The sequence below is a fragment of the Coregonus clupeaformis genome, chromosome 5 (genome assembly GCF_020615455.1).
Source record: "Coregonus clupeaformis isolate EN_2021a chromosome 5, ASM2061545v1, whole genome shotgun sequence".
Taxonomy (NCBI): Eukaryota; Metazoa; Chordata; class Actinopteri; order Salmoniformes; family Salmonidae; genus Coregonus; species Coregonus clupeaformis.
Window position 1 is genome coordinate 7,775,820 of NC_059196.1, and position 26,497 is coordinate 7,802,316.

General features: G+C 45.8%; 1 protein-coding gene across 9 annotated transcripts in view; it reads right to left on the bottom strand.

Annotated features, from left to right (window-relative positions):
* LOC121561264 (dedicator of cytokinesis protein 10-like) overlaps positions 1–26,497 on the bottom strand; it is a 179,543-nt gene that overhangs the window by 43,667 nt on the left and 109,379 nt on the right. For all 9 annotated transcript variants that reach the window (XM_045212206.1, XM_045212198.1, XM_045212238.1 and 6 more), the window contains exons 11-37: positions 26,046–26,204; positions 25,064–25,297; positions 24,566–24,688; positions 23,425–23,507; positions 23,032–23,154; positions 22,638–22,717; positions 20,026–20,213; positions 17,962–18,027; positions 17,760–17,852; positions 15,506–15,629; positions 14,830–14,951; positions 14,196–14,279; positions 13,751–13,843; positions 13,429–13,547; positions 13,184–13,253; positions 11,734–11,847; positions 11,124–11,195; positions 9,239–9,385; positions 8,343–8,426; positions 8,045–8,141; positions 7,879–7,911; positions 7,048–7,226; positions 4,678–4,794; positions 3,868–3,985; positions 3,630–3,751; positions 2,474–2,588; positions 133–199 (exon numbers count right to left, since the gene is read on the bottom strand). In XM_045212206.1, the coding sequence (XP_045068141.1) occupies positions 133–199; positions 2,474–2,588; positions 3,630–3,751; positions 3,868–3,985; positions 4,678–4,794; positions 7,048–7,226; positions 7,879–7,911; positions 8,045–8,141; positions 8,343–8,426; positions 9,239–9,385; positions 11,124–11,195; positions 11,734–11,847; positions 13,184–13,253; positions 13,429–13,547; positions 13,751–13,843; positions 14,196–14,279; positions 14,830–14,951; positions 15,506–15,629; positions 17,760–17,852; positions 17,962–18,027; positions 20,026–20,213; positions 22,638–22,717; positions 23,032–23,154; positions 23,425–23,507; positions 24,566–24,688; positions 25,064–25,297; positions 26,046–26,204 (3,026 nt within the window). The remainder of the gene's footprint in view (positions 1–132; positions 200–2,473; positions 2,589–3,629; positions 3,752–3,867; positions 3,986–4,677; positions 4,795–7,047; positions 7,227–7,878; positions 7,912–8,044; positions 8,142–8,342; positions 8,427–9,238; positions 9,386–11,123; positions 11,196–11,733; positions 11,848–13,183; positions 13,254–13,428; positions 13,548–13,750; positions 13,844–14,195; positions 14,280–14,829; positions 14,952–15,505; positions 15,630–17,759; positions 17,853–17,961; positions 18,028–20,025; positions 20,214–22,637; positions 22,718–23,031; positions 23,155–23,424; positions 23,508–24,565; positions 24,689–25,063; positions 25,298–26,045; positions 26,205–26,497) is intronic.

Here is a 26,497-nt window from a genome sequence, read left to right on the forward strand (position 1 = left end):
GTTTGCAACTACTTATTTGAAGTCTGATATGGGTAGTTGTGTCTTTGAAAATAATTGTCATGCATCCATCCACCTATCGTATCTGTCCATCTACACAGGGACAGAGGAAGTGTTAACACTGAGTATACATACTCCAGGATGTTGAAGAAGTCGGAGATCTCCTGGTGTATGGCTCGGTGCCAATAGGAAACCATCACCTCTGCAAACAGGAAAAAAGGCAGTGTTCTTATCACATGCACCTGTCCTTGTACTACTTCACTGTGCAAAAGCAATATATTGACTAACAGTGCATACCAGTATCGCAATATTCTTAAGTATCATGGTAAGCAAACAAAACCTGAAGCAAAATTACTTTGAGGAAAACAGTCCTAATGTTGGAAACAAACAGCCTAGCACCAAATATTTCACATAAAGCATAGTTTAGACTTCTTCATGTTTTCCTTTTTGCCATGGAAAATTGAGTATACTGGTATCGTAACAACCCTACTGTAGGCTACGGTCCGGTATGGAAAAGGTTAACACTAAGGAATTGGCACTAGCTACCTGGCTACCGTGTAGGCCTCGTATATGGTCCGATTGCCTCCAGGCCACTGTACTATTGGCTATGGTCCGGTAGTGAAGGGGTTAACCACAGAATTACACAAAGAATACATATACAGTGCACTCCAAAAGTATTGGGACAGTGACACATTTTTTGTTGTTTTGGTTCTGTACTCCAGCACTTTGGATTTGAAATGATGCAATGACTATGAGGTTAAAGTGCAGATGATATTTGTGCTTCTGTAACTTTCTCACTCATCATTATTCATGACTCATTCAGGATTATCCATAACCATGGTAGCATCCACATTACTTTAGAAGTGTTTAGAAACATATTATATTCTTATTTTCAATGAAAGTGATCCCAAAATGACACAATACATTATTTACCATTCATTTCTATTGTCCACAAAATAATCTGAAACACAACCAAAACAAACAGCAAATACATCCAACAAATATGTAGAGTCACAAGCTTGATGTAGACATTGCGTGCTATGAATATGGGCCCAAATACACTAACTGGCCAAAGGTATGTGGACACCTGCTCGTCAAACATCTCATTCCAAAATCATGGGCATTAATATGGAGTTGGTCCCCCCTTTGCTGCTATAACAGCCTCAACTCTTCTGGGAAGGCTTTCCACTAGATGTTGGAACATTGCTGCGGGGACTAGCTTCCATTCAGTCACAAGAGTATTAGTGAGGTCGGGAACTGCTTAGGCCTGGCTCGCAGTCGGCGTTCCAATTCATCCCAAAGGTGTTTGATGGGGTTGAGGTCAGGGCTCTATGCAGGCCAGACAGGTTCTTCCACACCGATCTCGACAAGCCATTTCTGTATGTACCTGGCTTTGTGCACGGGGGCATTGTCATGCTGAAACAGGAAAGGGCCTTCCCCAAACTGTGCCACAAAGTTGGAAGCACAGAATCGTCTAGAATGTCATTGTATGCTGTAGCGTTAAGATTTCCCTTCACTGGAACTAAGGGGCCTAGCCCGAACCATGAAAAACATCCCCAGACCATTATTCCTCCTCCACCAAACATTACAGTTGGCACTATGCATTGGGGCAGGTGGTATTCTCCTGGCATCCGCCAAACCCAGATTCGTCCGTCGGACTGCCAGATAGTGAAGCGTGATTCATCACTCCAGAGTCCAATGGCGGCGAGCTTTACACAACTCCAGCCAACGCTTGGCATTACACATGATGATCTTAGGCTTGTGTGGCTGCTCGGCCATGGAAACCCATTTCATGAAGCTCCCGACTAACAGTTCTTTTTCAGCACTCGGTGGTCCCGTTCTGTGAGCTTGTGTGGCTTACCACTTCGCAGCTGAGGCGTTGTTGCTCCTAGACGTTTCCACTTCACAATAACAGCACTTACAGTTGACCGGGGCAGCTCTAGCAGGGCATACATTTGATGAACTGACTTGTTGGAAAGGTGGCATCCTATGACGGTGCCACGTTGAAAGTCACTGAGCTATTCAGTACAGGCCATTCTACTGCCAATATTTGTCTATGGAGATTGCATGGCTATGTGCTCGATTTTATACACCTGTCAGCAATGGGTGTGGTTGAAATAGCTGAATCCACTAATTTGAAGTGGTGTCCACATACTACGTAACGTTTTACTACTTTAATACACATATTAGTGAATTTGTCCCAATACTTTTGGTCCCCTAAAATGGGGGGACTATGTACAAAAAGTGCTGTAATTTCTAAACGGTTCATCCGATGTGGATGACAATACCCTCAAATTAATTAAAGCTGACAATCTGCACTTTCACCTCATAGTCATTGTATAATTTCAAATCCAAAGTGCTGGAGTACAGAGCCAAAAAATTAAATAAAAAATAAATAGTGTCACTGTCTCAATACATTTGGCGCTTACTGTAGTGAATTATAGGACCTGCATGGAGGTAACCCTATGTGTCTCACCCTCCGATATGGTCTTCATGATGTGGAGGAAACACATGAGCAGACTGCGAGTCTCGGCCTGGTCCAGCTTGTCAAAGCGAGATCCAAAGCCTATCAGAGACTGAGGCCGGGCAAACTGATGACAGATAGAGAGAGGGAAGGAAGGAAGAGAAAAGGGGGAAAGGGAGGGGAGAGAGAGAGAGAGAGAGAGAGCGAGGTGGGAGGTAGAGAGAGAGAGAGAGAGAGAGGTGGGAGGTAGAGAGAGAGAGAGAGAGAGAGAGAGGTGGGAGGTAGAGAGAGAGAGAGAGAGAGAGAGAGTGGGAGGTAGAGCAAGAGAGAGAGAGAGAGAGAGAGAGGTGGGAGGTAGAGAGAGAGAGAGAGAGAGAGAGAGAGAGAGAGAGGTGGGAGGTAGAGCGAGAGAGAGAGGTGGGAGGTAGAGAGAGGTAGAGAGAGAGAGAGAGGGGGAGAGAGAGAGAGAGAGGTGGGAGGTAGAGAGAGATAGAGAGGTGGGAGGTAGAGAGAGAGAGAGGGTGGGAGGTAGAGAGAGAGAGAGAGAGGTGGGAGGTAGAGAGAGAGAGGTGGGAGGTAGAGAGAGAGGTGGGAGGTAGAGAGAGAGGTGGGAGGTAGAGAGAGAGAGTGGGAGGTAGAGAGAGAGAGAGAGGGAGAGAGAGAGAGAGAGAGAGGTGGGAGGTAGAGAGAGAGAGAGAGGTGGAGGGAGAGAGAGAGAGAGGTGGGAGGTAGAGAGAGCGAGAGAGAGAGGTGGGAGGTAGAGAGAGGTAGAGAGAGAGAGAGAGGGGGAAGGTAGAGAGAGAGAGAGAGGTGGGAGGTAGAGAGAGATAGAGAGGTGGGAGGTAGAGAGAGAGAGAGAGAGGTGGGAGGTAGAGAGAGAGAGAGAGGTGGGAGGTAGAGAGAGAGGTGGGAGGTAGAGAGAGAGGTGGGAGGTAGAGAGAGAGAGAGAGGTGGGAGGTAGAGAGAGAGGTGGGAGGTAGAGAGAGAGAGAGAGAGGTGGGAGAGAGAGAGAGAGAGAGAGAGAGAGAGAGAGAGAGAGAGAGAGAGAGAGAGACACACACACACATTCTTCTTTATGCAATAGTTATATTCTTTTTGTTCTTTCTTTAAGCCAGCACAGTGTTCTGGACATGAAATGCTGCTGAGTGAGTGTTGTCATCTTTCTCACCTTTTCACATCCGTCTATCTTCTCGCTGTTCCTGTCGCTGGTGCTGGGGTTGGACTCTATGCTGATCAGAGAACCCCGCGAGTCGGCATGGTTACCCGTGGAAACAGCCAGGGAGGAGAAGGCTAGGGGAGTGGGAGGAGGGTTAGAGGTTATGGACGTTTATGTGCAGAGAGGTGCACACACAGTTGCAAACACGCATACACACATGAAAAAGTATGCACGCACACACACACTCTACCTGTGATGGAGTTGAGCACTTCTTTGGAGAAGGAGGCATCCACCGAGTTACCATGGCGAATGACGTGAGCCACCTGACCTGCCACGCCCCCTCCCACACTCAGGTCGTCTCTTGAACCCTTGGAGAGGGGGAAAGAGTTTGCTCTAACACCACTAGGCCAGAGGGATACATTTCACTGTCACACCACTAGGCCAGAGGGAAACATTTCACTGTGACACCACTAGGCCAGAGGGAAACAATTCACTGTAACTCCACTGGGCCAGAGGGAAACATTTCACTGTAACTCCACTGGGCCAGAGGGACACAGTTCACTGAAACACCAGTGAGTAAGATATTAGAGTTTAAATAGAACTCAAACTTAGCACTTTCCAGCGTCTAGAGATTACTCTAGAGAGTCTGCCTGGGTAAAGCTCGATTACACTACCTGTCAATGACAAATTTAAAAACAAAACATTTCCCTTCCAGGTTCTCCCTGAGGCACGTCTAATAGAAATGGGAACCATAAATGCAGGATTCCCTTGTTAAAGCTTAATTACTGTCTCCTGTGTTGTAAAAGTAACATTAGCGGCTGGGCCTGTGTAAGCGTTTATCCCTGCCCTTCCTCTCTCTCCCTATCTCTCTCTCTCCCCCTCCCACCCCGCTCCCTCCCTAGCCTCTGTGAACTGGGCTGTGACTGGACATACATGACCCTAAAGTAGCACTGCGGGCCACGCCAAACTATGACATCACTACAACAACAGTAGCTTTGTGGCACTTTGCTTGGACATGGGCAGGGCTGCAGTCAATCAGGGCTGCAGTAGAGGCTCTTACTTGGTCACTGGAGGTGAAGTAGATGGGGAAGAGGTCTCGGAGGAAGAAGCGAGGCATGTTGTCCAGGATGAGGCCGTACAGAGGCAGGTAAAGGGACGCTATCCTCGCCTGCTTATCCTGGAGAATATGAAGAGAGAGGGAGGAGAGGGGGGGAGGGGCGGCAGAGTGAGAGGAGAGAGAAACAGAGAGAGAGAGGAGAGAGAAACAGAGAGATAGGGAGGAGAGAGAAACAGAGAGAGAGAGGAGAGAGAAAAGGACAGAATAGAGAGAGAATTTGAGACAGACCGAGAGAGAAAGAAAGAAAGAGAGAGAAAGACCGATAGTGAGCGACAGACCTACAGAGAATAAATATCAGGGGTTTAAACTGTGCCTGATTGAGAGAGGAACAGAGATCTGTCAACAGTTGTACAGTGTTGGGTTTGGCAGGCTCCTAATCTCAGATGGGATCTGGCTGTCTGGGGTTGAGTCCAAAATGGCACCCTATTCCCTACATAGTGCACTGCTCTTGACCAGAGCCCTATGGGCACTATATAGGGAATAGGGTGCCATTTGAGACGCAACCTGGATCCTTCCCAGCACCCCACTCCATCCCACCTCCTCTCCTCGGGTGCTCAGAGGTCCCAGTGAGAATGGCACATTACTTAGCCTGCTTCATGTACACCGGTCCGCAGGATAGGGTGTGTGTGTGTGTGTGAGTGCCCAGATTAATGATTTCTCTCTCCTAACACACACACACACACTTTTAGTCAACCCAATATCTATGAGAAAATCTCGACACAGAGAACACTCCTGGAAGTGACGTGATGACAGGCAAATATCTAAAAGTGATTTTTACTGTCAGCTATAGTACATTGTACACTGTCCAATCAGAATATTTTGGTTTCCTATGTGGAACATCAATATTGGTACAGCATGGTGCCAGATCTGTTTGCACTTCAGCCAACTCACAACGGTAATCAGATGAGTTGGCTAAACTAGAACAGAAACAGATCTGGAACCAGGCTAATATTGCTACATGGCCCTAGCCTACCTTCACACCTCTTTCTTACAGACATACATTACATGACCAAAAGTATATGGACACCTGCTCGTCAAACATCTCATTCCAAAATCATGGGCATTAATATGGAGTTGGTCCCCCCTTTGCTGCTATAACAGAGTCCACACTTCTGGGAAGGCTTTTCACTAGATGTTGGAACATTGCTGCAGGGACTTGCTTACATTCAGCCACAAGAGCATTAGTGAGGTCGGGCACTGATGCTGGGCGATTAGGCCTGGCTTGCAGTCGGAGTTCCAATTCATCCCAAAGGTGTTCGATGTGGTTGAGGGCAGGGCTCTGTGCAGGCCAGTCAAGTTCTTCCACACCGATCTCAACAAACCATTTCTGTATGGGCCTCGCTTTGTGCACGGGGGCACTGTCATGCTGAAACAGGAAAGGGCCTTCCCCAAACTGTTGCCACAAAGTTTGAAGCACAGAATTGTCTAGAATGTCATTGTATGCTGTAGCATTAAGATTTCCCTTCACTGGAAGTAAGGGGCCTAGAACTGTGAAAAACAGCCGCAGACTAGTATTCCTCCTCCACCAAACTTTACAGTTGGCACTATGCATTGGAGCAAGTAGCATTCTCCTGGCATCCGCCAAACCCAGATTCGTCCATCGGACTGCCAGATGGTGAAGTGTGATTCATCACTCCAGAGAACACATTTCCACTGCTCCAAAGTCCAATGGCGGCGAGCTTTACGCCACTCTAGCCGACGCTTGGCATTGGCCATGGTGATCTTAGGCTTGTGTGCGGCTGCTTGGCAATGGAAACCCATTTCATGAAGCTCCCGACTAACAGTTCTTGTGCTGACGTTGCTTCCAAAGGCAGTTTGGAACTCGGTAGTGAGTGTTGCAACCGAGGACAGCACTCGGCGGTCCCGTTCTGTGAGCTTATGTGGTCTACCACTTCGTGCCGTTGTTGCTCGTAGATGTTTCCACTTCACAATAATAGCACTTACAGTTGACCGGGGCAGCTCTAGCAGGGCAGAAATATGACAAACTGACTTGTTGGAAAGGTGGCATCCTATGACGGTGCCACGTTGAAAGTCACTGAGCTCTTCAGTAAGGCCATTCTACTGCCAACGTTTGTCTATGGAGATTGTTTGGCTGTGTGCTCGATTTTATACACCTGTCAGCAACAGGTGTGGCTGAAATAGCCGAATCCACTAATTTGAAGGGGTGTCCACATACTTTTGTATATATAGAGTACTTCTAGACTATAGGGCTCTGGTCCAAAGTAGTGCACTATATAGAAAATAGGGTGACATTAGGGACACGTTATATTATTATCTGGTGCCCGCTACATGGTGGTGGTGTGCGTGGTGTACCTTCATGGCATAGCGGGCGTCCAGCGAGTGCTTGGCCATCAGGTTCTTGAGGCTGGCGAGGGCCAGGTGGCGCAGGTCCTGCTCATCCTGCAACGCCAGGCCCAGCTCCCGTAGCAACAGACCCGTCAGGAAGTGCTTCCGGCAGAACTCGCCCGTCAGGCTGTACTCTGGCACGTCCACTAGGGAGAGAGTAAGGAGGGAGAGAGATGCGGTTAGGGGGAAGAAAGAAAGAGGGAGAGAGAGAGGCAGAGAGAGGCAGAGAGAGGCAGAGAGAGAGACAGAGGCAGAGAGAGAGGCAGAGAGAGAGAGAGAGAGAGAGAGAGAGAGAGAGAGAGAGAGGACATCTGTAAAACCTGTTACACTGATGGCTACTATCAACAACAGAGAGAGAGGGAGAGAGAGAGGGGTAGAAAGATAGATAGAGAGGGGAGTGGTAGAGAGAGAGAGAGAGCTCAGTGCCCCAACAGCATCCAAGTCTCATATACCAGTGGTTCTCAACCTTCTTAATAGCAGAGACCAGAAAGCTCTGGTCCTTCCTTCTTGGAGGTACCCTTACATTAAAACCAACACTTTAGAATTGACTAAATTGATGTCAGCTAATCATTTTAGGGACTGGTTAGCAACATCTCAGGGACCAAAGCTGGTCCTAGTACCAGAGGTTGAAAAACTGCCATATACTACTGCTGCACATATAAGAATTATCCTGCACAACCACAACTACACTAAATGTTAGAAGTAAATGATGGGTTGTTTATTCCACCCAGTTTCAGTCGTATGGTAAAGAACATCAGTACAACATCGTGAATATCACAAAAACGGACCGATAGTTACCCTGAGCACTTTGCATTTCTTGTGATGCATTGTCTGAAATGGACAGGAAAGAGAAAGAACAGAAAATAAAGTGTTAAGCGGTGTAATGAATTAAGATGAATGCAACGGTATTAAAACCTAAGACGGACTTCGATTGGGTCACTGTGAACCCTAGATGATCTCTGACCTGTGATGCGAGTGGATGGGAGGGGCAGACTGAGAGGGATGTAGTGCTCGTGGTTGCACACCTCTCGCAGGAACTCAAACTTGAACTCACACAGCACCTGTCGAGAGAAAGGTCGGGGTCACAACCCGATTGACTGAATAAAAACACCACAACACCTCTGAAGTCCATTGTTTTCTATTCTAGTATCTATTTCATTGTTTTCTATTGCATTCTATTCTACCGTGAGTGACATTGGCTATTACACCGACGGATGAGGAAATGCTTTATTCACACGTGTGTGTGTAAGTGTGTGTGTTACCTTGTTGTCAGTGGCTGTGATCATGTTGACGTAGTTGCTGACCAGCTTGAAGGTGAACCCTCGGTCCATGAGGGTGAAGCAACGCTGGAGGGAGGGAGGGAAAGAGGGAGGGAGGGAGGGATGGAGGGGAGAGGGGGAGGGAGATAAGGAGGAGAGGAGGGAGGTAGGGAAAGAGGGAGGGATGGATGGAGGGATGAGGTCAGCATTAGTTAATGAAGAACATGAAAGAGAGACCATTTCATCATTTCACAACACAGTTAAAAACACGCTCAGAAACTTTGGCGACTACTAATGTATCTTTTAAACCTCCCGCTTTAGGATGAATGTGTCAATGTGTAGTTCATACATGCATAATATATAAGCAGAATTACTGTCTTACCTCAATTAGCCACAAAATCCCTATTTTGAAAGCGACTGTTTTAAGGGAAGCTGTGCTGCGTCATTTTCCCCCATGTGGGCCAGCCCCCTAGCAATTCAAGTTCTAGCCAACGAGCTTCAGCCCTCGCATTTGAGTGACATCTAGCAAGAGGCACATCATGCACCCAGAGCAGAGCGTGAGAGAGTGCAATGAAGGGGTGCACATATATGCACATATGTGACGTAGTATGCAATTTTCGGGGACCACTTTTGGCTCGTGAGTGCTACTTTCAGAACTACCGTCTAAAAAGTATACAAAAGTACCGGAGATTCTCTTTAAGGACATCTATATCTAACAATAGTTAGCAGCGGAAGCCATTTTAATTTACAGTTAGCTTAATTGCATTCAACTCTGCTTCTGTATCATTAGTCAGGGAATACAAATGTATTACCCTTGGCAGCATTTGAGCCTGATCTCGACAAGTGATAAGGACAGCTCCCTAAGCATGTAATGTGTTTGTGATGTGTGTTATGCCCACCTTGACAAAGGCTGCCATGGCCAGGTTGGCACTGCGGGTCTCCTCTTCCAGCTCCTTGTTCTTCCAGAAGATGTGGTCGGACACGGTCATGACTAGGCTCTCCAGACGACTCAGGTAAGTTGAAGGGAACCTCTGTGGTCGAGGGAGCTGAGGCACACATAATATGGAACATAACATATAGGCCTAATGTATAAGTTGCACTAGCAACACCAAGGTCGTAGGTTCAATTCCAGCAGGGATCACATATACATACTACAAAATGTATGCACTAACAGCACTGAATGGTACAGTGGGACATAGGACAGATGCAGGCCCAATACATGGTCAGAAAGTAGGCCGCAGAGAATCTGAATATGTGTGACTTGAGTACTAACTTTCCAGTGTTTTCCGTACTGCGTGTATTATAGTGTATTGTGTTTGTGTATTTGTATGCTGACTTTCCAAAAAGAATTTCCCTGTAAATGGACAATAAATTCTATCGTATCGTACTGTAAGTCGCTTTTGATAAAAGTGTCTGGTAAGTGGCATATACACACACTGGCCAGTTTATTAGGTACACCCCCCCTTTCATGAAAATGGATTGCTCTTACAGACAGTGAGTCACGTGGTCATGGTTTGTTATATAAAGCAGCCATCGAGGCATTCAGTTACTGTTCGAATGAACGTTAGAATGGGCAAAACAAGTGACCTAAGCGACTTTGAGCCAGGCGCGTCGGATCCAATATCTCAGAAACAGCCGCCCTCCTGGGCTTTTCACGCACGACAGGACACAAGGACTTTTAAGTACTTTTTCAAGCACTAATATTTATTTTCAAGGACCATCAATTTGTAATAGCTAATATTATGCTATTGTTGCCACCAGATGGCAGTATATCGCCACAACCTCATGAAGAAAAAAATAACGTAGTGTTCATCACTACCTTTTCTACTCGATAATACGTTGTTTCAATACTTATTTCCTCACACAGCCCACCCGGAGAAGGGCGGGTGGGCTGTGTGAGGAAAACTGCATGTTAAAGGCCAACAGAACTGCACGGCTTGATAAAGCAGAATACCGCGGGCGCCCTGTGAATGAGGCGATTGGCAAAAAAGCTCTGGAGGTTGTTGCAGAGAAAAAGTCATATCATGTAGAACTGGCGCCAGCGCAGGATGCAGCGTTGAGTCTTTCCCCCTTCATGTGGCTCTTCAGGGCCGATTCACCCATGCTCGCAATGTCAAAGTCGGACGCATGTTTTGCACCTTACACGGTGTGTGTTGGTTGGGTCCAGTGATGGGTCCTTGTCACGGATGGGCTATTGCAGCAGATGACTACACCGGGTTCCACTCCTATCAGCTAAAAACAAGAAGAAGTGGCTCCAGTGGACACGCGATCACCAACACTGGACAATTGAGGAGTTGAAAAACATCGCCTGGAACATGACAGGGAGTTCAGTTTATTTGATTGGCCTGCGCAGTCCCCAGACCTCAACCTTCTTTGGGCTGAGATAGAACGGGCTGCATGGACCAACATCCCTGTGGAACGTTTCCGACACCTTGTAGAATGCCCCGAAGAATTCAGGCTGTTCTGAAGGCAAAGGGAGGTCCGACCCGGTACCAGATGGGTGTACCTACTAAACTGGCCGGTGAGTGTATAATATAATCATTAGATATACTCTTTGAGTAATGAGGTTTGAGAACGTGATTGTCTCTTTGCGTGAGTTAAATACAACAGGGACAATGACACTGAAATGATGTCAAAATGTATTCCTCAGTGTGACCAAGACAGAGTTCGTCTCATGTATTGTTTATCGGTATGCTAATCTGTATTAATTGATTCGCCACCACCCCTCTCACAGGGAGTGTATATGTATCATATATTATAGCTTCATATTTTATGTTTCTATACCTTGACATTGTCTGAGTCCACTAGATGCTGGGCCATGGACTTGACAATGAGCTCGAAGAAGAACCAGGAAAACTGCAGCAGACAGGGGTAAAAGGTCAAACAGGGGTCAGATCATCTGGGTCACGTTCAGTTAAGAACTCAGGGTCACATTCAACGGCGCATTCAGATAGATATATATCACGTAGAGCAGATGGGCTTCTCTGTTATGTAAAATAAGGAATCCTATCATGGCTATGCATGACATTTCTAGGTATGACTTTATTTGGATAGTCCCAAATAGGTTTGTAGATGTTTAGTAGATGTCCAACTAACTGTCAACAACATTTCAACAACATTTCAATTAACTATCTACTAACCTTAACCCTAGGCCTAACCCTTAATCCTTACTCTAACCCTAAACCTAACCGTAACCCTAGCAAGCAGATGCATGTTAACAGAGTTGCAGTTGACAGTTTGTTGACAGTGTCAGCATCTGTAGATCAGGGGACTATCCACCCAAATGACACCCTATTCCCTATATAGTGCACTATTTTTAACCACAGCCCTATGGGTTCCTATAAAGGGAATAGGGTGTCATTTGGGACTGGGCGTGGCGTCCATCTAGACTCACCCTGAGGATGTTCCTGACGGCCGGCTGCTCGTTGCTCTTCAGGTCAGAGGACATGCCCTTGGCCAGCTCCTCGTGGACAGTCCGGAAGCCGTGCGACTCCGCCTTGAACACAAACTGACCACCGCAGTGGAGAGAACAAGGTCAATCAGACAGACGGACAGAGAGACAGACACACAGACAGTAAGACAGACAGACAGACACACAGATGCGCTGTACAGACACTTTTTCTCTCTCTCACATACTGTACACCCATTACTAGCATCAAGGGAAGCAAACATGCAATATGCTTGGATCTGCATTTAATTAAACCTACATAAAAACAAAGCAACACCGATTAAGGTTCATCAGAGTTGAGGAAGAAGAAATAGATGCTGAGTCTGACAAATTTGTAATAAATTATGCATAAAAAAATCTTGATCTAATGTAGTTTTTCCAGGCACATCAAATTCATTGGGGTACGTGCTTCTGTACTGTATCTATGTGCTTATTTTGGCACTCAATCTCTTTTTCTCTTTTTGTGCGAAATGTTCCACCCACACTGTAGGTGGATGGCACACACACCTCATTACCACTGACCTCACCCAATTGAGTTAGTTCATTAACAATGGTAACCACACACACACACGCAACGCTGCACGCACACACAACGTGCACAAAATGGCTTGCTGCTAGCCCCCCGAGCAGCATGCCAATCAGTTGCCATAGTAACGGCAGTTCCATTACAGTGGCCCTCCCATTCTTTCCTCTCCTTCCACCCTCCCTCCATTTCTCTTTCTGTCTCTCTGCCCCTCTTAAAGATTCATTGTAGGATTCTGATTTTCTTTCTACCAGACATGAAAAAGCCTCTCTCTCTCTCTCAAGCATGCCTTGCATTCTTATTGAAACGGCTCAGTGTCCTTGTTTGCCTTCCACCAGACGACACCCCCCCCGCTCTCTTCCCCACAGCCATGCTTGTCTGTGTGTGAGCTGAGAGCCGTGTGTGGCAGACTCTCTCTCTTCTCTCTGTGGCCACAGTGTTCTGGGCACATTGCCCTAGCCCCTCAGCCACGCTCCTGCACTCACCACACCCCAAAGCCCCCACCTCTGCCCACACACACGTATGTACACACGCGCACACACACACACACACACACAAACAAACAAAGCCCCCTTCACTACTGGAGCTGTCTACCCTTCACTACTCTCCTCCCCTCTGCTCTCATCCCATCCCCTCCGCTCTCCTCTCCTCTCCCCTCTCCTCTCCCCTCCTCTCATCCCCTCCGCTCTCCTCTCCTCTCCCCTCCTCTCATCCCCTCTGCTCGCTTCTCCTCTCCTCTCCTTTCCCCTCCTCTCCATTCATCCCAACCCCTCTCCTCTACCCTATGACACCACCCGGCTAAACAACTGCAGAATCTGAGCCTCGCTCTTCCTGTAAGACAAGGCTAACATCCCAATGAAATGAGCACCATACCTTTATGTAGGACTGCAGGTAGTGGTCAAGGTTTTCGTCATGGCACTTGGCAACAATGTGGACCAGCACCCTGGTGAAACACATGCCAACAAGGTGGTCACTCAGTCATCATCATTATCTGGCAACATTCATAACCTGGCAACATTTTATTGCTAAGCTGGCAATATTCATTATCTGGCAACATATATTCCTGCATGATCCTGTGGCAGTGAGAGTGGTCCATGGCCTGCAGTGCCGCATTCTACCTGGTGGTGGTGGTGGTGACTTCGTCGTTGTCGTTCTGGGTGAGAACCTTGAACAGCTGGTTGAAGAGCACAGGCAGGAAACGAATTATCACTGGAATCTTCTCAATGCTCAGTAAGCCCTGTGGGAGAGAGAAAATAAAGAGAAAGAGAGAGAATCAGAGAGAGAGAGAGAGAGAGAGAGATAGATAGAGATAGACAGAGAAGGAGATAGAGATAGTCAGAGAGAGAGAGGATAGAGATGGGGTGTCAGTGATGGGGTTTATAGTATGGGAGTGAAATGCAGAATGGAGAGATGTGAAGTCATCCCTCTATCCTCCCAGACCTTCAGGCAGTTGAGGAAGTTTGAGGTAGGTGATTGGGAGAGGTCCGTGTCTCGTTTTTGGCACTGCTGGAAGAAGCGGTTCAGGTGGGGGTCCTGGTGATCAAAGAGGAGACACAGTCACAACCAGAATCCCCATCACTGAGTGATAGACTGTGTACAGGAGATGAGGAATAAATCCAGGAGCAAACTGAATCTGCATCCCAAAAGGCATCCTATTCCCTACATAGTACAGTAGTTTTGACCAGAGCCCTATGGTCAAAAGTAGTGCACAAAATAGGGAATAGGGTGCCATTTGGGGCGCAATCCTAAAAGTCACAATGGGATAACAAGGATGGACTTGCTGGAGTTGAGACCCGTTAAAGGTTGGTTAAGTACATTGTTTTTTTAAGAAGAAAGTTGACTTGTGGTGGTTCCATGGAGTGGGAGGGTAAGGTTAGACTTTTACCTGAGTGTAGACTGTGGAGAGGACGTTGGTGGAGACCTTGAATATGGGCTTCCCTCCGTCCACCCACTTCAGATCTGAGCCGTTCTAGGGGGAGAGTGGGAGGAAGGGTCAGTGAGCACCAGGGAGATCCATGCTTGCTTAACACTTTACTGTTGTTCCCTTTGGTGTGCTCACATCATCTCTCTCTCTCTCTCTGTAACAATGCTTTCCCTATCAATTCCTGTATCTACTATTTTCTTTCTACTTTCCCCCCCTATTTTCTCTCTCCTCTCTCTCTCCCTCTCTCCCTCTTCTCTCTCTCTCTCTCTCTCTCTCTCTCTCTCTCTCTCTCTCTCTCTCTCTCTCTCTCTCTCTCTCTCTCTCTCTCTCTCTCTCTCTCTCTCTCTCTCTCTCTCTCTCTCTCCTCTCTCTCTCTCTTCTCTCTCTCTCCCTCTCCCTTTCTCTCTCTCCTCTCTCCCTCTCTCTCCTCTCTCCCTCTCTCCCTCCTCTCTCTCCTCCTCCCTCTCTCCCTCTCTCCCTCTCTCCTCTCCCTCCCTCCCTCCCTCTCTCCCTCCCTCCCTCCTCCCCCTCCCTTTCTCCCTCTCTCCCTCTCCTCTCCTCTCCTCTCCTCTCCTCTCCTCTCCTCTCCCTCTACCTTAGTAGATCCGGGTTCTTTGACGAGCAGGTATCCAGGGGGCAGGCTACAGGACACAGGGATGTTGAACTCCTGTGAGGCCAGGCGACCCTCTCTGAGCAGAGGCAGCCATGAGTAGCCCACTGCCATCAAACACACACACACACGCGCACAAACACACAATGCACAGGGCGTACACGCACACACACACACACACACACACACACACCCCCACAGGAGAAAGAACACATAGGAAAACCCTATACTGTATGTAATGTGTAAATCAAATCAATCAAATGTATTAATAAAGCCCTTGTTATATCAGCAGTTGTCACAAAGTCCTTTTACAACCTGGCCTAGACGCCAAAGAGCAAGCAAAATCAGAAGCAAGAGCACAGTAGTGATGGCCTGTAGATGTAGCATGCACCATCACACTCCAGAATTCGATAACACAATCACAACAGTATCCCCTACTCCGAGGCGATGTTGCTGCACAGTGATAAGCTAACGGCGACTAGCTACCATCCACTGCATTGACAAACTTGTCTCAAAGACAGTATTAACATATGCTATCTAACAGATGCTTTTATCCATACATTTTTGGACTGCTGGCCCCAGCGGGAATCAAATCCACGGCCCTGGCGTCGCTAACACCATGCTCTACCAACTGATCACACTATTTCTCCTTCCTCCCTACCTGGGGTCTCCAGGGTCTCCTTCTTCTTGGAGTTGGTCTTGGCGTTGATGTCACAGGTCACATGGTAGAAGGAGAAGAGTAGGTGGTGCTTCTCATGGAGCTGGGTGGGCAACTCAATCTTCACCTGGGACACAGAGGAGGACACAAAGGACCATTTCACAAACAGGCACAAAAATCCAATCAAATCACAATTTAGTTAAAGTGCATTAAACAAAAGCCTCAATACATAAAAAAATAAGAAATATATATATATATATATACAGTGAGGGAAAAAAGTATTTGATCCCCTGCTGATTTTGTACGTTTGCCCACTGACAAAGAAATGATCAGTCTATAATTTTAATGGTAGGTTTGTTTGAACAGTGAGAGACAGAATAACAACAAAAAAATCCAGAAAAACGCATGTCAAAAATTTTATAAATGTATTTGCATTTTAATGAGGGAAATAGGTATTTGACCCCTCTGCAAAACATGATTTAGTACTTGGTGGCAAAACCCTTGTTGGCAATCACAGAGGTCAGACGTTTCTTGTAGTTGGACACCAGGTTTGCACACATCTCAGGAGGGATTTTGTCCCACTCCTCTTTGCAGATCTTCTCCAAGTCATTAAGGTTTCGAGGCTGATGTATGGCAACTCGAACCTTCAGCTCCCTCCACAGATTTTCTATGGGATTAAGGTCTGGAGACTGGCTAGGCCACTCCAGGACCTTAATGTGCTTCTTCTTGAGCCACTCCTTTGTTGCCTTGGCCGTGTGTTTTGGGTCGTTGTCACCCAAGATTTGACGGTTCATGGCCCCGTCCATCGTCCCTTTGATGTGGTGAAGTTGTCCTGTCCCCTTAGCAGAAAAACACCCCCAAAGCATAATGTTTCCACCTCCATGTTTGACGGTGGGGATGGTGTTCTTGGGGTCATAGGCAGCATTCCTCCTCCTCCAAACACGGCGAGTTGAGTTGATGCCAAAGAGCTCAATTTTGGTCTCATCTGACCACAACACTTTCACCCAGTTCTCCTCTGAATCATTCAGATGTTCATTGGCAAACTTCAGACGGGCCTGTATATGTGCTTTCTTGAGCAGGGGGACCTTGCGGGCGCTGCAGGATTTCAGTCCTTCACGGCGTAGTGTGTTACCAATTGTTTTCTTGGTGACTATGGTCCCAGCTGCCTTGAGATCATTGACAAGATCCTTCCTCACCGTTCTTATGATCATTGCAACTCCACGAGGTGAGATCTTGCATGGAGCCCCAGGCCGTGGGAGATTGACAGGTCTTTTGTGTTTCTTCCATTTGCGAATAATCGCACCAACTGTTGTCACCTTCTCACCAAGCTGCTTGGCGATGGTCTTGTAGCCCATTCCAGCCTTGTGTAGGTCTACAATCTTGTCCCTGACATCCTTGGAGAGCTCTTTGGTCTTGGCCATGGTGGAGAGTTTGGAATCTGATTGATTGATTGCTTCTGTGGACAGGTGTCTTTTATACAGGTAACAAACTGAGATTAGGAGCACTCCCTTTAAGAGTGTGCTCCTAATCTCAGCTCGTTACCTGTATAAAAGACACCTGGGAGCCAGAAATCTTTCTGATTGAGAGGGGGTCAAATAATTATTTCCCTCATTAAAATGCAAAACAATTTATAACATTTTTGACATGCGTTTTTCTGGATTTGTTTGTTGTTATTCTGTCTCTCACTGTTCAAATAAACCTACCATTAAAATTATAGACTGATCATTTCTTTGTCAGTGGGCAAACGTACAAAATCAGCAGGGGATCAAATACTTTTTTCCCTCACTGTGTGTATATAGATATATAGATATATATATATACACAGTAGTTGAATTGACACAACTGCCACAACTGGTGTCACAGTGGTGAACAATCAACTGAGCCACTAAGTTTCCGGTGTGAAGTTTCCCCTGGGTACAGATCTAGTATCATCTTCCCCTTCCCCCAATCCTAACCCTTACCATTAGTGGGGGAAATGCAAAACTGACCCAAGATCAGCATCTCGGGGCAACTTTATCCTACACCAGCCACTAAAACGTGAGGGCTTTAGCCTGGTATGCACATGTCTGATTGTGCTTCAGCCTCTCTCATTCATGATAATGAGCATCAAAAGAGTTGGCCTAAGCACAAGCAAAACTGGCTACCAGGCAATTAGAGCCCTGCACGTGCCCCTTCCAATCAATCTCTTCCCATGCCTCTCCCCCTCTCCATCCATCTCTAGCCATACACCTCTTCAACACTCTCATTCCACACTCACCTCATCATAGAAGTCTGGGTTCTGGGAGTGGTGAAGGACCGTGGAACAGGCTGCTGTGGTGAAAACTGGACCCCCAGGCTTGCCGTATATGCACTGAGGAAACAAGTTTTTTTTTTTTATGAAGAGAAAAGTGACGTTTTTCAAGAAATCCACAATGATACTCTAAATGCTATCAATGACAGAGAAGATATTGAGGAGATACCTTCAAAGGTTTGGCAACTTCCTCGTCTGAACTTCGAAACTCCACATAGACTGCAAGGTTACGAGCCTGTGAATGAAAAGGACGTTGTTAGATATGTGAGCATACAGTATTTCATGCGTGTCCGCAAAGAGGTCCCATATATAGTACCAGTCAAATGTTTGGACACACCTATTCATTCCAGGGTTTTTCTTAATTTTTTACGATTTTCTATGTTATAGAATAATAGTGAAGACATCAAAACTATGAAATAACACATATGGAATCATGTAGCAACCAAAAAAGTGTTAAACAAATCAAAATATATTTTATATTTGAGATGCTTCAAAGTAGCCACCCTTTGCCTTGATGACAGCTTTGCACACTCTTGGCATTCTCTCAACCAGCTTCATGAGGTAGTCATCTGGAATGCATTTCAATTAAACAGGTGTGCCTTGTTAAAAGTTAATTTGTGGAATTTCTTTCCTTCTTAATGCGTTTGAGCCAATCAGTTGTGTTGTGACAAGGTAGGGGTGGTATACAGAAGATAGTCTTTTACCAAATAGGGCTAAGTCCATATTATGGCAAGAACAGCTCAAATAAGCAATAAGAAACGACAGTCCATCATTACTTTATGAGATGAGGGTCAGTCAATATGGAACATTTCAAGAACTTTGAACATTTCTTCAAGTGCAGTCGCATAAACCGTCAAGTGCTATGATGAAACTGGCTCTCATGAGGACCGCCACAGGAAAGGAAGACCCAGAGTTACCTCTGCTGCAGAGGATAAGTTAATTAGAGAGTTACTAGCCTCATAAATTGTAGCCCAAATAGTTCAAGTAACAGACACATCTCAACATCAACTGTTCAGAGGAGACTGCTTGAATCAGGCCTTCATGGTCGAATTGCTGCAAAGAAACCACTACTAAAGGACACCAATAAGAAGAAGAGACTTGCCTGGGCCAAGAAACACGAGCAATGGACATTAGACCGGTGGAAATCTGCCCTTTGGTCTGATGGGTCCAAATTTGAGATTTTTGGTTCCAACTGTCGTGTCTTTGTGAGACGCAGAGTAGGTGAACGGATGTTCTCCGCATGTGTAGTTCCCACCGTAAAGCATGGAGGAGGAGGTGTTATGGTGTGGGGGTGCTTTGCTGGTGACACTGTCTGTGATTTACTAAGAATTCAAGGCACACTTAACCAGCATGGCTACCACAGCATTCTGCAGCGATACGCCATCCCATCTGGTTTGGGCTTAGTGGGACTATCATTTGTTTTTCAACAGGACAATGACCCAGGCTGTGTAAGGGCTATTTGACCAAGAAGGAGAGTGATGGAGTGCTGCATCAGATGACCTGGCCTCCACAATCCCCGACCTCAACCCAATTGAGATGGTTTGGGATGAGTCGGACGGCAGAGTGAAGGAAAAGCAGCCAACAAGTGCTCAGCATATGTGGGAACTCCTTCAAGACTGTTGGAAAATCATTCCAGGTGAAGCTGGTTGAGAGAATGCCCAGAGTGTGCAAAGCTGTCATCAAGGCAAAAGGTGGCTATTTGAAGAATCTCAAATATAAAATGTGTTTTGATTAGTTTAACACTTTTTTGGTTACTACATGATTCCATATGTGTTATTTCATAGCTTTGATGTTTTCACTATTATTCTACAATGTGGAAAGTAGTACAAATAAAGAAAAACCCTTGAATGAGTAGGTGTGTCCAAACTTTGGACTGGTACTGTATGTACAATGTGACTTATGTGTCTACTACATGTAATTTCCTTCGTATCTAGTAGAGTTTTCACAATACCAGTATCATTATACCAGTATCACAATACTACATTATTCCATGGCAAAAACCTAAACACAAAGTTGACTTTAGTCAACTTGCTTTATGTCAAATATTGTGTGCTATAGCTTGGAGAATAAAGAAACGTGACTCTGGATGACAACATATGGCTTTTTCTTTCCAACATCAGGTCTGTTTTCCTTAAAATTAAGTTTGATTCATATTTTGTGTCCTTGCCATGATATTTCGGAGTATATCTAGTATAAATCTCAAGGGATGTGTGGGTTTGGGTGTGTACGGTACCTTGGCAAAGCTCTTCTGGCTGTCGTATTTTAGGTGTCGGGGGTAGACGTAGACGTGGTTCTTGTAGACGTGGTGTGGCTGGGTGAACTTGGTGGAGTCCTGGACAAACTCCTCCACTTCCACGGTGGCCTGGTGCTGGCTGCAGTCCTCGAAGGGCTTGACGGGCACGTAGGATGACGTCACACAGTCTGCAGACAGACAGAGAGAAAGAGAGAGCGAGAGAGAGAGAAATAGAGAGAGAGGTAGAGAGAGGACATCTGTAATACCTGTAACACTGATGGCTATCAACAGTAGAGAGAGAGGGAGAGAGAGAGGGGTTGAGAGAGAGAGAAACAGTAGAGAGTGGGAGAGAGATGGCGAGAGAGAGGGGTAGAAAGAGAGATAGAGAGGTTAGAGGTAGAGAGAGAGAGAGGGGGAAGAGAAAAGAAAGAGAGGGACAGAGACAGAGAGAGAGAGAGAGAGAGAGAGAGAGAGAGAGAGAGAGAGAGAGAGAGAGAGAGAGAGAAAGAGAGAGAGAGCAAGAGGACACATGTAATACCTGTAACACTGATGGCTATCAACAGTAGAGAGAGAGAGAGAGAGGGGTAGAAAGAGAGATAGAGAGGGGAGTGGTAGAGAGAGAGAGAAACAGTAGAGAGAGAGAGGGAGAGCAGAATTATGCCGATACCCGCTAATTATCAAAATCCAGAAAAGAGCCGTTAAATTCTATAACCACTTAAAAGGAAGCGATTCCCAAACCTTCCATAACAAAGCCATCACCTACAGAGAGATGAACTTGGAGAAGAGTCCCCTGAGTAAGCTGGTCCTGGGGCTCTGTTCACAAACACAAACAGACCCCACAGAGCCCCAAGACAACAACAACACAATTAGACCCAACCAAATCATGAGAAAACAAAAAGAGAATTACTTGACACATTGGAAAGAATTAACAACAAAAACAGAGCAAACTAGAATGCTATTTGGCTCTAAACAGAGAGTACACAGTGGCAGAATACCTGACCACTGTGACTGACCCAAACTTAAGGAAAGCTTTGACCAAGTACAGACTCAGTGAGCATAGCCTTACTATTGAGAAAGGTCGCCATAGGCAGACCTGGCTCTCAAGAGAAGACAGGCTATGTGCACACTGCCCACAAAATTAGGTGGAAACTGAGCTGCACTTCCTAACCTCCTGCCAAATGTATGACCATATAAGAGACACATATTGTCACGCCCTGGCTCTAGGGACTCTTTTAAGTTGAGCCAGGGTGTGTAGAGTTTATGTTTTGTGCTCGTTGTGTCTAGTCTAGTTTTTGTATATCTATGTTGGCCAGAGTGGTTCTCAATCAGAGGCAACGAGTATCAGCTGTTGCTGGTTGTCTCTGATTGGAAACCATATTTAGTCAGGTGGTTTTCCCACAGTGTTTGTGGGATCTTGTTCCGTGTTGGTTTGTGTTTTGCACCTGTGGACGTCACGTATCGATTTGTTGTTTTGGTCGTGTATCATTTAATAAATAAGTATGTTCACCTTCCACGCTGCGCCTTGGTCCTCTATATCCGACGATCGTGACACATATTTCCCTCAGATTACAGAGATCCACAAAGAATTCGAAAACAAACCCAATTTTGATAAACTCCCTTATCTACTGGGTGAAATACCACAGTGTGCCATCACAGCAGCAAGATTTGTGACCTGTTGCCACAAGAAAAAGGCAACCAGTGAAGAACAAACACCATTGTAAATACAACCCATATTTATGTTTATTTATTTTCCAATTTGTACTTTAACTATTTGCACATTGTTACAACACTGTATATATACATAACATGACATTTGAAATGTCTTTATTCTTTTGGAACTTCTGAGTGTAACGTTTACTGTTAATTTTGTATTGTTTATTTCACTTTCTTTTAACTATCTACTTCACTTGCTTTGGCAATGTTAACATACGTTTCCTATGCCAATAAAGCCCTTAAATTGAAATTGAATTGAGAGGCATTTGTGTGAACAGTAACCTGGGGAAGGTTTTCTGCAGTGCACTACATTGCTGCCTGCCATAAGATGAGGGACAGTGTCTGACAGACCAACCAACCTGCACATGTCCTCTATATTGTTATTGTTCAATGGTTATTTTGACCCTCGGTTATTGTTGTTACTGTTGTCCCATTGACAATATTGATTCTTATTATTTTAATTATGTTGATAGTGTAAATATCCAAAGTAAGCTTTGGCAATATGTACATTGTTACGTCATGCCAATAAAGCAAATTGAATTGAATTGAGAGAGAGGGGGGGAGCGGTAGAGAGAGAGAGAGAGAGAGAGAGAGAGAGAGAGAGAGAGAGAGAGAGAGAGCGAGAGAGAGAGAGAGAAATATAAAAGAAAGAGGTAGAGAGAGAGACAGAGAGAGAGAGCGAGAGAGAGACAGAGAGAGAGAGAGAGAGAGAGAGAGACAGAGAGAGAGAGAGAGAGAGAGGACATCTGTAAAACATGTTACACTGATGGCTACTATCAACAATAGAGAGAGAGGGAGAGAGAGAGGGGTAGAAAGAGAGATAGAGAGGGGAGTGGTAGAGAGAGAGAGGGAAGAGAAAATAAAGAGAGGGAGAGAGAACATAAGAGTGTTGGACTTACTTGGATGCTCCATAGGGACGTAGTCCACAGTGATGTCCAGGTTCCCTGGAATGGTCTGCAGTTTACTGGTCTTCTCAGCCCTGCAAAGACACAGAGAGAGCCAAGGAACGGGTGAGCAGTGAGCACCATACATTCTCTATGACTAGGGCCAGGAGTTTTCCAGGTCAGGTTAGGTGGTCATGACAAACTCTACGACCTAACTATGACCTAAAAAGGGATCTGGACCATGGGGTTGAACTGGCATGATTTGGCATGCATCCCAAATGGCACCCTATTCCCTATATAGTGCACTACTTTCAACTAGAGCCATAAGGGTCTTGGTCAAAAGTTGTGCACTAAATAGGGAATAGGGTGCCATTTGGGACGCAAACTTGATGTCTTTTCGGTGCCCTACCTCCTGTATTCAGACACCAGCTTGATGAGATCTTCAGTGGAGATCTTGTTGCTCTCCTGTTTGAAGAGGGGCGAGAAGCGAGACTCCCGGTCCACCGTCCCCTGATTGTCCTTAAACACAGACCTGAGACAAACAGTGAGACAAGACAGATAGACAGGCAGAACAGACAGATGGACGGATGCACAGACGTACAGACAAGACAGACAGACAGAACAGACAAGACAGACAGGAAAATAGTTTAGAGTGTAAGATATTTGTCAATTACCTACACCTTTATAGACATCTGTGTGACGCAGTTACTGCAGTTGGATCATTAAAGGAGAAAAGGTCAATAAATGGATATGGAGTGAGTAGGATTACAGGAAACAGGAAGTGCGGGTCAGTGTCATTCACCTGATGGACCAGGCAAAGGGCATGTGGTACTTCCCCAGTTTACTGCAGAACTGCTTGTTGGATTTCAGCATCTTTTGAACCATCTTTAAAGGGACAGGAACAGAGAGAGAGAGAGAGAGGGAGAGAGAGGGGGAGAGCGAGAGAGAGAGACAGAGAGAAGGAAACATTCCTTAAAAAATGGGCTGCATTGTTGATATTCTTGAAGTCTGCCGGTGGGTTTCGGAAAACACACAAATAAATTATCCTTGACGTAGATAAAGTGCAAGTCTAAATCAACAGGGGTGTCATGATCCTGGCAGGAGGTGCAGCGCTCCTGTCTGCTCATCCACTCAACTTCCCAAACAAAGGCCAGGATTTCAGAATTCCACTTCTTGGAATTCTGTGGGGGCATCTTGGAAAACAATCTCAGAAAATATATGAGGGAAAATGTTTTTCCAAACCATCTGACTTCCCTGTGTGATTAAGGGACATTTAAATAGAGCTTTACAAGAAATCTCACTGGAAAGACCCTGTAAAGGTTGTGCATACCGCTGTTTCACTAATAAGGACTTGGGAAAAACAAGCTGTCTTTTACTGTACATAGTTCTACACATTGACTCTCCTCCACTTATGTTACATAATACATTTTCCATAGGTAGAGTTGCAAAATTCCTGTAAATTCCCCAAATTTCCTACGTTTTCCTGGTTGGAGGATTCACAGATTTCCTGCTTATTACCTCCTGATTCCGAGATACTTCTAACCTGGATTTGTAGTTTTTATTAGTTGCAAGTCTATTAGTAGTTTTTTCATTTTTTCACTGTTAATGTACGTTTTTGTTTTTAATTATTATTATTATTTCATTGTTATTATTACAAAGTAGTTGCCATATTATTCTTGTTTCTAAGTATTGTTTTTTTAATTTAATGTTTTATTTGGACACTTGAAAACGAGATTGTGCATCTCAAGAGATTCCATCCTGCAAAACTTCAATTAAATAAATAAATACATTTTTGGAAAACCTGGGAATTTTGGGAAAGTTACCCACATTTTACAACCCTATCCATAGGTAATATGCTATGAATGGGAAACCATACAGTCCCTTGCTATAAGGTGAGGGGTGGTAGTTAGAGTGAATTTAACTGTGATGTAGAGTTGCGTCACCTTGCTGGAGTCTGTGTTTTTGATGTACGGCTCTGTTCCCACGGCAATATTTCCCATCAGCACCTTCTCCACCCTCGCCACTAGAACAATGTCCGTGTGGGGGTTCGTCACTGAGAAGATGGCCTGCGTACACACACACACACACACACACACACACACACACACACAAGAAAGGAGTAAGTATCCGATCTCTCTTTTGACACTTCTCCCTATGACATTCCCAGTTCTGCCCCACCCCCCTGTGTGTTGCTGTACCCAATAGAAATAGAATGAGTACAACAGATGCATGCTTTACTCCCATGGGTACACTTTAAAAAATGGCCACTAGTCCAGCCATTACAGCTCTATTGACTTGAATGGCGACGCCATTTCTAGTAATTCAACTTCTATGGCTGATCTTGGGTCGGTTTTGCATTTTCCCCACTAATGGTCAAGGTTAAGGTTGGGGGAGGGGAAACTGATCCTAGAAACTTTATCCGGAGTGTTGCTGTAGCGTACCTGTTTGGGGAAGTGGAGCCAGTCGTCCAGGTCCAGGCTGAGGTGACAGTCTCCAGGTCTCTTCTCTCCAGGGGAGCTCAGGCCATTCTCCTGCCCCGCCCCGGGCCCTCCCGATCCAGCCCCACCCAGCATCTGACGCACCGTCTCGTGGTTCAGGTCAACATGGAAGTCGGCCGACACCTTCCTCCCCTCACGCACATCCAGCAGGGCCACAGTCACAAAGAAGGGCTCAATCTGATGGGTATACATTACAAGTGATGAGCACTGTAAGGCCTAACTTAACCCAGGGCTTTACCAAGGTTTTCCAGCACATAGCTTTGACATGCTTGCTATGTTGGTCTACTGTACTTCAAACAATATGTAGGCAGGTTGATTAGGATTCAAACCTTCTCTTATTCCTACTCTCTTAAGCGTTAGCATATGAGTATTGCACCACGCAAATCATTCATCATTTTTCCAGTGACCACTGCACTCAATAGCTGATATAGTATCATCCGTTGCAGCACAGTAAACAACATTAGAGTGAAACGTGTATTGACCATTGAGCACTATCAGTTATGTAGTGCATGTTAATAAAGGGTTGTTTCTGAACCCTAACCACACCCAGGGAGCCTGGTATGTGTGGTTTTAAAGGTAGACTCAGCGATATGACGTTGCCTGTACAAAGTACACACATAGTGGGTCAATTTCTATGAGTGTGGAAGTGCCAGGCTAAACCTTTACGCTGTTTTGGTCCCGAAGCTACCATGTTGTTGCAGAGTGAAGCGCACATGCACAGACACCCTGTGTGACTGTGTGATAGCAAAGTCTTGCATCGAGCTCATCTCAATATCTGCGGCGCTGTTAGTTGCAACACCGTCATGCCTACCATTAAGCTGTGGAGAACTGTGTGGGTGTGTGTGTGTTTGTGTGTGTGTATGCGTGCGAGTGAGTGTTAGTGTGCGTGTATGAGATGTACGTGTAGTTTTAAATGGGTTCTTACGTTGGTGACAGGACCAGTCTCGGTCTCATTGATGCAGCCCTGCAGCGTCAGGTTGAGGGATCGACAGGCGATCATCAACCTCCTCCCCAGCTTCTCCTCGAAGGGACGGACCGGGGGGCCCTCACCCCTAGGGTACTCCCCCCGCGGACTCCTCAACACCTGACACACAACCAGACAACATCAGAGGAGGGGCAAACAATTGGACTATCTATCAGTGGGCTGAAGTTGAATGTGGTGTGTAAGCACTGGTCTGGACCAGAAGCCTGCAGACACAGAGGCCCTCCTGCGACACAGATGACCATCCCTGACCTAACAGTACTTCATTAACAGGTGAACTGTGCAGTAGCACCAACTGTTCTGCACAAGGTGTATTAACCCCTAAAGCGTACCTACGTTGTCAGTGTATTAACCCCTAAAGCATACCTACGTTGTCAGTGTATTAACCCCTAAAG